This window comes from Tupaia chinensis, unplaced genomic scaffold, assembly GCF_000334495.1.
Source record: "Tupaia chinensis unplaced genomic scaffold, TupChi_1.0 Scaffold000414_1, whole genome shotgun sequence".
Taxonomy (NCBI): domain Eukaryota; kingdom Metazoa; phylum Chordata; class Mammalia; order Scandentia; family Tupaiidae; genus Tupaia; species Tupaia belangeri.
In genome coordinates this window covers 3,108,537-3,120,078 of record NW_006159919.1, presented here as the reverse complement: position 1 = coordinate 3,120,078, position 11,542 = coordinate 3,108,537, and the positions used below count along the sequence as shown (strand labels likewise).

General features: G+C 40.5%; 1 protein-coding gene across 5 annotated transcripts in view; it reads right to left on the bottom strand.

The window, feature by feature from the left end:
* Positions 1 to 237: 237 nt before the first annotated feature.
* Positions 238 to 11,542, bottom strand: part of ZNF521 (zinc finger protein 521) — a 333,149-nt gene continuing 321,844 nt past the window's right edge. For all 5 annotated transcript variants that reach the window (XM_027774205.1, XM_006154537.3, XM_027774206.1 and 2 more), the window contains one exon: positions 238 to 1,058. In XM_027774205.1, the coding sequence (XP_027630006.1) occupies positions 1,029 to 1,058 (30 nt within the window). In that variant the 3' untranslated portion in view covers positions 238 to 1,028. The remainder of the gene's footprint in view (positions 1,059 to 11,542) is intronic.

The window sequence follows — 11,542 nt, the reverse complement described above, 5'->3', positions numbered from 1 at the left end:
TGACCTGTTAGTATCTCGGAGTTGAAGTACACTGGGTCTGATTCCTTCTCTGTGCAGCATGATGAATATCCTCCCAGTTGCATTTGGCCCAGTGTGAAAAGGTTAAATATGATTGAGGTTGCGCCTGTGATATGCTCAAGTGCAGATTTTATATCCAAGGGTGCAGTCAATTAGGTTTTTTTTTTTTTTTTTTTTTTTTTTAAATGGCAGAGTAACTAGAAAAAGAAAACACACAAATACAATCATACCTAATGGTAAACTGAATTTATTTCCTCTTGGAAAACAATTCCAGTAATCTCCAGGTTCAGACCGCAGAGTAAACATTAATAACAGTAACATACAGGTTAGTTCAACTGATTCAAGAATTTGGCCGTGTGAAATCATTAAGGAAAACCTTGAACACTCAAAGCTTCAAATGTATCCAGGAAAAAAAAAATCTTTGACAGTCTACATAACAACTATTGCATATATAGTGATGCTACCTGTCACATTGCAAGGCTTACAAATATATATACGGGCCTTATCCAGCTGTGGGGTTCTGTTCTGTGAGAACATCTCTTCATGGTTTGCAAGAATCTTCAGCAATAAAAATAGTCTTGGATTTAACCGTTGATATACCAAAAGAGAAATTCCAGGCTTAAGTATAAATAAAAGGAAGTCCAAACATAGTCTCATGTGTAACCGTTGTTTTTAATCTGTCTTCCTTAAAATTACTTTCTCTTAAGCCATTTTGCTCACACATTTTTTTTAAAAATCTTGCCTGAATAGGGCCCAAGTCCACTTGTCTTTATAAGACCATTTTAGTATCAGACGACATAATACATGTGCAACACTTTATATACAAGGAGTCTATCTGGTGCTCAAAAGTTCAAACACATGAACATCCAACAGTTTTGATAATACAAGTTTTATGGTACAATACAATGTTTTGAATAATATACATTAACAATGAAAATTTCGTGCAAAGAGTAAAACATGTTCCCTTTTTGTGCCACAAACGAAATTCTCCTTGAGAGACCGTACTTGCACTAACTGCTATGTTGGGTCATCGTATGATTCTGTAAAAAAAAAAAAAAAAAGAAAAGAAAAGAAAAAAAAAAAGAAAGAAAAGAAAAGAAAGAGAAGGGGTAAAAACTTAAGTGATTTTATTTTCATCAGAACAAGCATATATATGTGGATTGGTTTACATTTATGTTGACATTAAAAATGTCTTTCTGCACATTGGTGAGTGAATAGGTGCTCTTCAATGCCCTATCTCCTCACTGCTCCCAGGGAGGCTCAGACCCAGGCACTTCTGAGCCTGTCCCTCCTATGAGGATGAGGAGGAAGGGGCAGAAGGAGCCTTTAAGAGGGGAGACAGGTGGCTGGACCTTCCAGTTCTCCACCTTTGCCATGCACTCCCACCAAACTCTCCAACCCTCTATCATCACTTATAACCCATTTTTCTTTTATTTCTTTTAATAAATATGGCTGGACCAAGTGGCTGGACCACATATGGCTGACAGTGCAGTCTGCGTACTGGCCCTGGAGGCTTGAAAAACACAGTGGGCACGTTTACATATGTGCCCAGAATCCCAAGAGGAGAATGGAGAAGGGATTGCAGCATGGTCGTCCCCACTGGGGGGGGGGGTGCTTTCTGTTTCCTGCTCCTCTTCTCTCTTGTGCCTCTTTCTGTTGAGCACACAGACTCATAGCAAAGTTTTTAAAAAAGTTTATTTCTTCCATGGACAAGAAAGACAGAGACAGAAAGAGAAAGAGAGACAGGCACCCCCAGGAGGGTCTCAGCCAGCCTCGAATCATGGGCATGTGCTTGCCTAATGTGCTCAAGAAGGTCTCCAGATGAGAACCTTGGACTTTCTCACATGGGTCAGCCTGGAAGAGCACCGTCTTATACTTCTGTACTATGGCCCACCCCCGACACATTTTTCAAGGACTAAAGTCACACTGTTTTAATAGTTTACGTTTCTGTGCACTATCCACTGATTGCATAGGTTTTCATGCAAATCCCTCTTAGATTGTAAACATCTTGATAGCACTGACTCTATCTACCTCTGAAGATGGATATTAAGGGCAAGAACTACTCAGCCAATGATGGACAGAGGTGGCAGGAAGTGTCCCAGCTCCTCTCCTGAGGGTGGGTGTGGGGCTGTGGTCACAGTGGCTCTTGCCCTCCAGTGGAGACAGCTTCCTGCACTCCACTCACACCAGTGTGGCCCCTTTCTCTTTCAATCTCATTCCAAATTGTGAAAGGGCAAATGCAATGCACGATGACCAGCCAGGCCCTGGGGATGAAAACCTGGCAGGCAGGCTCCAGACCCAGGCCTGGAAGATGGTCAGACTTGCTGGACATTCATGTAGAGCATAAGCCTGGAGAGGGATAGACCCTGTCCTCACCCTCTGCACTGTCCCCAAGCCATGTTCTTTTACCCTCATCTAGTGCTTGCCTACCTCCCACCCCAATCCCTTCTGATCTCAGCCTTGGGGCCTTGCTCAAAATATGACCACTTTGGGCACCAGCAGTTAGTGTAATGGCTATGTCACTGGACTCCCATGTAGGTGACTGCAGTTCGTGTCCTGGACTCAGTAGCTTGAACTCACACCAGGCGTCTGTGCGTGCATGCCCAAGATCCCGAGAGGAGAATGGAGGAAAAGGGATTGCAGCATGGCCATCCCCCCCCAGGGGGTGATTTCTTGCTTTCTGTCTCTCTGTCTGTCTGGCGAGCGCACACGCCCTATAGCAAAAACCTCTCCAAAAAAAAAAAAAAAAACGACCACTTCCACACTCATCCCCTCTGAAATTAATCTCCCTTCTCTGATTTCCTGCTGCACTTCATACTGGTTATACTGAATGCATCTGAGGTCTTGTCATATGGTTATTAGGGGGCTTGGCTCTCGCCCGTGTCAGTAATTCTGATGCTCGTTCATTTATTCATTCCTTCACAGGCATCTGTAGAGTCACCTGGCACAGCCATAGTACAGCAATACTTAGCAAAGAGGACCTGGACAACTGTATAGAAGGATTTTGGCCAAAAAAATGACTGACAAGGTAAGGACTGCTGAGGCGGAAAGGCCCTGCCACAATGCCTTCTGAGCTCTCATACGCTAAAGAAGAACGTCATGTGGGGGTACATAATGGTAAAGCAATATGGCCAGCAATAGACTAGGAAGGGACATGGAACTGTTACAGCACTCCTACCCCTGCCTAGCCTGTGGGGAAGGCTTTGCCATGGAGGCAGCACACAGACATCGCTGAAGGCATGAGAAGGGAATGTAGGGAGGGCACTCCAGGCCGAGAGATCCACAAGGGTAGAGGTCACGCTCACACAGCCAGAAGAGGGAAGGTACTTTATGGACCTGCAACTTGTTCAGACTGACTGAAGTTTTCTAGAATGTTCTAATCAAGAACACTGGAGAGAAGTGGTCATGGGACAGTGGTATGGAGAAAGATCACAATCAGTTTTACCTACGTACCTGGCCGCAGAGTTCAGTCTTGTAGGTGAAGAGGAGCTACTGAAGCATGTAGGCAGAGAGCTTTGTCTTAGTGACCTTATTACCTTTTCACCCTCACACCTGGCACACTGCCCACTCAGTGAGTACAGGCTGAAAGACCAGGACTCGGCTGCTGACCTTTGTCCAGCTGGGGCCGAGGGCACTAGTGAGGCAGCTGGGAGACAGTGAAGAGGATCTAGCCTTCCATCCCTTACTTCAAACTTTGCTTAGTTTGAAGAAGACTGACATCAAATAATGAGGAGGAACTCATCCTTATTTAAAACCTATCTATTTTTATTAATTCAGTGAAGAAGATTTGTTTCTTCTCAGTAGTACTAGCCTCAAAGGACCAAACTATTTTTGTGCCAACTCTTTTATGTATCTATTGATTTTAAATACTTCTGAAAATGACCCAGTCTCTGTGGCATTGCTGGTAGTGTACGGACTGTGGAGCTGGAGGCTGCACGCTGACTGCGGTTCATGTCCTCAGCTGGGTTGGCCTGAGAACACAGTGGATACATGCCTGGGATCCTGGTGGGCTGGAGACTGGAAGCAGAGGATCACAGTGTACACTAAACCCTGTGGAGGGTGCTCTCTCTCACTCACGTGTGCGCATGTTTCCATCATGAATTTAAGGATAAACTAAAAATAAATCAACACTTTGGAAAAGTATGTTTACTAATATGTAGACAGAGGGTAACAAAGTACCGATGAAACCACAAAATTTGTTTCTTTAATAATCAACAGAATTATTACCAAAGAGGTTATAGACTAAAAAAAAGTTCAATTACTCAAAATACTCTGTCTAAGCTTTCTTTTTTTTTTTTTTTTTGGAGAGGTTTTTGCTATAGGGAGCATGCGCTCGCCAGACAGACAGAGACAGACAGAGAGACAGAAAGCGAGAAATCACCCCCCAGGGGGGATGACCACATTGCAATCCCTTCTCCTCCATTCTCCTCTCAGGATCTTGGGCATGCACGCACACGCGCCCGGCGTGAGTTTTAAGCCATCGGGTCCGGGACGCGAACCGCGGTCGACTACATGGGAGTCCAGCGACATAGCCATTACGCTAACTGCTGGTCCCTTCTGTATAAGCTTTCTCATAACTTGTTATTTCAGAGTCAAGTCTAATCTTAAAGAAAGATTTTTTTTTATTAAAACAAAAAAACAAGGGAATTACAGAAAAATAAATATAACAAGCTATAAAAATAGTTACCTAAATTATAGGATACTGACGGAAGGAGGAGTGATTTTATTTTCTTACTATAATCAAAGTAAAAAGAAATCAGTTTAATAACATTATTTTTAAATGTTTAGATACTTATGATGGACACTCCAGATTCATTAGGATTCTAGTGTTAATAAAGACACACTGCAATTCTTGAGCATTTTTATGTGTATCTATATTGAGATACTGCAAAACAAAACCTAAAGCAAATTGCCTGCGATAGTTAGCAGTAGTTGTGTCTTAGATGCTTTCATTCTAAACCAAAGCCATACAAATCTTTTCACAGGTGCAACGAAATGAACAAATACATATAAATCACTTATTGCAACAGATTGAAGATGCTTCTATAAAGTAGTTACATTTTGCATATAGTAGAGAAGAATATAAATCATTTGCAAGAAGGACAAGAGTATGACTTGTGAAGTACAAGCTTACACAACACTAAAGAGTCCCAATTTAAGAAATGTCAAAATGGGAAATTGGGCATGAAATATGACAAAGGCAGAATGTCCTCTTGGTGGGGAGATGCCTGCATACCATTGAAAGATGCCTGCATACCATTTTGTTCTCATGTGTGTGTTTTAAGCTTATTTCTTCCATGAGTGACAGAGACAGAGAAAGAGACAGACAAAAAGAAAGAATGAGACAATACCCCTAACAAAATCTATCCCCAGCCTTCTTTCAGCCCTAGATCACCGGCAAGTTTATGCCTAGAAAACTCATGAGGTCTCTGGCCGCGTACCTGACATCTTCCTATGTGGGACTGCCTCACAGAGTATTGTGTTCTTCCACTGCATCGCCACCCTCCCCACCCTCCCCTTTCCCTTTTATTTGATCCAGTCAACTGAGGGCTATGACAGGGTCTACCCAATACTAGCTGTTCACCATTGACAGTGATCCAATGATGGGAAGGGGCCTCTTCCTAGAAGAGGCATATTTTGTGCTGGGAAAACAAAGCAGATGGTTCTGGTCCATCCTCAAGGGCTTGCCCTCCTCGCCATTGAGGATCCCAGGGCATGTGGCTATTCCCTTCCATGAGCAGTATCCCAAATCCACTGAAAATACAATCAACCCAATTTCATTATGTAAAGGAAGGAATGGAATGTTTGAGCCACACGGTCTCTTTGGCTGGCTTTTAGAGAGAATGGACTTTAAGTTGTGATCTTCAGACTTGACTAGAGATCCTCTGATAACAGAAAAACGCCACCTCATGGGAGGGCTCAGTGGTTTTTGATTTTTGTTTTTGTAAATCATGGGCATCATTTCTTTAGAGAGGGAGACAATAGACAAGTAGGAAAGATGAAAAGTAGACAAGAGAAGCGCTGAAAGCAGAAGGTGAGGTAGGCTGCATGGCACAGTCTGCTCTAGCCCTGGCTACCGGCCATAACCCTGAGACAGTCCTGAGCACCGAGGACTCCAACGTGGACAAGCAGACAGTAGAAGAACACTGCCAGGCCATCGGCACGTAGCCTTCTCTGTGCGAGTTTTCAGCTCTTTAGGTCCAGAGGAAACCACTACACTAGAACAAAGCAGTGGGTAATCTCACCAATTTTACACAGCAATTCACAGTCCCCAAAGCACTTTAATGCAATGACAGGTTATGAGAAAAAATATCTGTTCCAATGAAGGGAAAGTGTTTTACATAATCGAGAAGAACATCAGTGCAACATCGGTGGAGGTGGGGGGTGATGACAGAAAAGGAAGTAGGAAGAGAAGAAAACTTCTGTAATCCCACAGAGAGCCATATTCTACTCTGCAAAAAGCCATCTCCTGGAGACCCCATGTCTAAGTAACTGAAAATTGCAAACCATTAATCCCAGTTATGAACAGTTGTTTTACACGAGGGGGGTTTGTGTTAAAAAAAAAAACAAAAAACCAATCCACAACACACCTTCAAGCTTAAAAGAAGATCCATCTAGGTATGATACTTTAATAGCGAGGTTTCAAAAACACTTTCTTAACTGTAAAGGGCCCCATTTGGAAGGAGTGTGCTCTTCTCTCTCTCTCTTTTTTTTTCTCTATAAATGTTAAATTAAACTTAGAAAGCGAAAAAACAGATGAAGGCCTTAAAAAGTCCCTTTTAGCACTATGTATTTCTCTTTAAATATGAGATGCCTTTCGTTTTACAAGACTGGAATTCTCATTTTGGGTTTGGCACTCTAACAAATGATTAATTCAGCCTCCTTTTTTCTGAGAGCTGACCACATTTACTGGTCAAACAGTTTAATCCTATTTAAAATGCAATCCAAGAAAAATATTTTTAAATAAAAATAAATATCTACGATCCTCTAAAACTATTCACCTTGGTTAAGTGAAACCATTTTTTCCGTAATCTTGACATGAATTTGAATATTTACATCTACGATAATGGTAAAGTTAAGCTCTGGAGGAAGGCCAGAAGGAATCTACCTTCCCAAGGTGGAAAAATTAAATTCCCACCCTCAAAAGTTATGTCCACAGATTGCCCTCGCTTTTCCAGTTCTTGGGCCGAGACCAACTATGTCTCGTTCATACTGTTGGCTCCGGCAAAACATTAAGTAGCAATGGTAATAAAAATAAAAACGGCATTTGAATGGATGTCTTGTGAAATCTGGTGATTCAAAAATGTTAGTCATTTTTACCATGACTTGTCTATTTATAGCCTTTTGTTTCAAACAAATTCTGACAAGCTTTGAAAACTTAGAAAAAGAATCAGCATGCTCTTTGAAAAAGAAATTAAAAAAAAAAACAAGCGTTTCACTAATTCACTACGCCATTGGAATCTCAAATTTAAACTGCAGTTGTATTTGATTTAAATGAGATGTTTTCCAACCAGATGAAACAGGAGGCAATTGTGGTTCAGAAACAATGCAAGGCGGGCAGAAATAAAGAAATATAAAGATTAAATGTGGCTGCTTCTTTCAACAGATGGTGACAGCACCACGGCAGCATGTTGTTTTTTCTTTAGTTGAAGAACACAAACATCCGTAATCAATCATCACTGATTAACTAATTATATTACTCTTCCTTTTATCACTTGGGTTGGACCTTTATCTGTAAACACTGAGGATAATCGGTATGCTCTTATTTTTCTAGAAGCATATTCCACTTCACATACAGTCGTGCAGTTACAGGCTGCAAACAGAATTCTACATTACCGTCAACCTTTAAGCACTAGTGCTTTTTTACTTTTTATTTTTTATTTTTTTAAACAAAAGCAATTGGTTTCCAACAGGCTGGATAATAAGTCTTTTGACCCGCATTCTTCTTTGACCCATTAAGGTCACCCCTGTGCTCGGGCATATAGCTGACTTAGGAAATGCCTGCAAGTCCTACATTTCATCTCCTGCCCACTCAAAATAAAGCTTTCTTTAAATGTGTCTGCACGGGTCCCTGAAGGCCAAAGAGGCATCCCTGTAGTGGGCAATGGAGGGACAGAAGCTTCTGCCTTTATTAATGAATGCAGACCATTATGAGTCTGGCTGGCTCCTTCCCTGTTCCCAGAAGCATATACTGTACGTGACTTAAAATGCTAGAATATTGACACAAAGCAAGCCGGGCACCCCTAAGGAAAATTACTCCTTGGATATAATGTAGGCTCGTAACAGCTATTAGAGTACAAAATAAAACCCTCCGGGATCAGACTGACATATACCGCATTCTACCTAGTCCTCAAACATTAGAAGAATTTCTTTGTGAAGGCATTCTCAAGGACAGCATTAAACTGACTTTTGTAGCAATCTGCAACAGCTTTTTGGCTTAGAGCTTTTAGTACTAAATCTCTGGTTTGAATCGATATAAGTACTATATCTTCTACATTAATCAATACATTTGGTTCAATACATGTTCTATTAAATTATACTTTCTAATCAAGATTTTTACATTTCTACCCTCTCTTTTCTTATACCCAACTTCTTCTGCTAGTAACATAGTTCTGAGAGTGTAGAAAGCTAATGATGACAGGGTCCTGGATTATTTCTCATACGTTAGTAAAAAAAGTCACAACAGCTAAGGTTGGCCTTTAAGCATCTTAATAAGGTTAATAAGATGTGAATGCTAATAAATTAACATTTTTTTAAATCCACACAATTAGAAAAGTACTCATACTTTTAAGTTAATTAAAAACAAATTCCTATAGCTCTAAAAGGACCATTAGAAATGTTCTAAAAAAAAAAAATCACACCAATGGCCCAAATCACCCCAAATCATCATTTATGCTCCATTATGTTATCCTCAAGTTCTCACTGCTCACAAACGATATGATTTCTGGCTGGATAAATGTTGGGTAATTGTGTTTTTTGTGACCCTCACCTTGTGAATACGAGGAACATACATACGAACATGCGCATTTTTGTGAGATATGCTATGGACCAATGAATATTCTTTAAAAGGCAAATATAAACTATTTTGCCAAAGTGCTTTTGAGAATCATAAAAAATATGCATAGGGGAATTTTTATAGCCAGAGAAGTCGACTCAAAATTTTTGTGTTTGTAGAATTTACTGCAGTAAGTTCTATTCTCTTATCATGACATTGCATGGCATTTCTAAAATGGTCTGTCGTGATATGCTTCTGCCCCTCTCTTTAATGCCAGGAATGTTGCATTTATGATCATGTTTGCACTGACAGAATTTCCCTTTTTATTTTTTCATATGGTAATGTCATCACCATGAACTTGCAGAGACACTGATGCATTTTCTTTTGACATTTAACAGTTCACATGGGCTTGGGCTGACATCTCAAAGCATTTTCTCGATGACACTAAGCTATATTAAAGCAAAAGGTGAAATGGCATCACAGAAGTGATCAGAAAAATACAAGATATTAAGGATGAAAAGGACTACTGGATTATTTCATTTGTCCCTTTGAAGGGACAGAAGTATTTATAAAGTTTACACTCCAGGCTAATTTTAAATGATTGTAAGTTTCAGTCATAACTCCCATAGAAAATGATTTTGCATTCTAGCAAACCCCACCAAAGGACATTCTTCTTGTTCTCTGGACATCTATGCAAAAAAAAAAAAAAAAAAAAAAAAAAAAAAAACTCCAAAAGTCCAGAAAAGGATGATCTGAGATATTCTGGAAACATGTGGACACTGGCATGAATATGAGTCAATGTTCAGAAGTTTTGAGAGCATGCAGCCATGGCTTACGTGTGTACATGTATACTTTATCTCATTTCAAGTCATCTGAAAGACAATCTAGTACACTACTTCCCAGTTACCATACGAAGTGTGTGCTATTCACTTGCTTGGTTCTAGAGAAAAGTCTATAAATTAAATGGATTCGAGAATGCCAGCAGCACCTAACAGCACAGCTTCTCAACCTTAGCACTGCTGGGATTTGGGCTGGATCATTCTTTGTTCTGGGGCAATCCTGGGCACTGTAGGATGTTGAGCAGCAATTCTGGCCTTTATTGGCAAGATTCCAGAGGCACCATCCCACTTGTGACCCAGAAATGTCCCCGGACTTACCAGATTACCCCCTAATGGGAAAATGACTCTTGAGGACCAGAGCCTTACAAACATTTATGCATGAATAAGTGAAAATGTGGCAATATGGAGAGTCCTGGATTTAAGGGAATGGAAGCATCTGCAGGGAAGAAGTGCTCTAAAGGGGAAGGAGAAATGTTGACAGCTCTAACTAGGAGGTCTTGTTACTGACCTGTCTTGCTATCGACAGGTTTACTGTGATGATATTAAATGAGAGGTCAGATACAGGAACAGGAGGAACAGGAAAGACATATAATTGTTTTGAATTTACTTTGTATTGAAAACACATTGAGCTTGCTATGTCATGCTTATGTATGCTACTTAGTCCCTGTTCTTTTTTTTTTTTTTTTCCTTTTATGGAGAGGTTTTTGCTGTAGGGTGCGTGCGCTCACCAGAAAGACAGAGAGATAGAGAGACAGAAAGTGAGAAATCACTCCCTGGGGGGATGGCCATGCCACAATCCCTTTTCCTCCATTCTCCTCTCAAGATCTTGGGGATGCATGCACACGCCTTGGCGTGAGTTTAAGCCACCAGATCCGGGGCTCGAACCACAGTCGACTACATGAGAATCCAGTGACATAGCCATTATACCAACTGCTGGTCCCTAGTCTCTGTTCTAAGAGCTCCCACCTTTAAAAAAAAAAAAAAAGCATTGCAAAAGGAAAGATACATGAAAGGACCTCAAAAAGCTTTGTGGCAAATGGAAATTATGAGTTTACATCGGTGCAAAAATTTGAAATCGATGTATAATTTTTAAAAAAAATAATGTACATTTTCTGCAAACTTTTTAAAGCCCAGGGTATGCCACATGGAATCGTATCACATGGTGGTTTAACGTATAATCAATAGGTGAAAACGGGCAATTGCCTAGAAATTGTGGAAGGGATTCTTTGAGATATATAGTAAATGGCATTGTTTGTATGAAGAACTGATTATCTACAGAAATGTTCACTTATTTAGTGACTAAGCCCTTCTAAGTACCATCAATGAACAAAGGTACATTTTAATAGCAACTGCTCAGTGCTACTGTAGAAATAGGTAATCTAATAATGTATAAAGGGATCCAAATGTTAAACTCTGGAAACATATTTGCAGTATGGAAATAACTGTCTACTTTGAAAGAACTACAGAGGCACCATCATCAATTTACTGGTCTGGATTCAACTGTAGAAGTAACACACCTATAAGTAACACAGCAGAGAAACCAAGAGCAGCAACTGGTGCAAGGTATAATTTTGTAAATGAGGAAATTAAAAACCAGAGTGTCTAAGTTGACTTTCATGGTCTTACAGCTAGTCCAGTGGCTGAGCTGGCTTCAGGCATGCAGCGATCTGGTTGATGTATTCTGATCCCT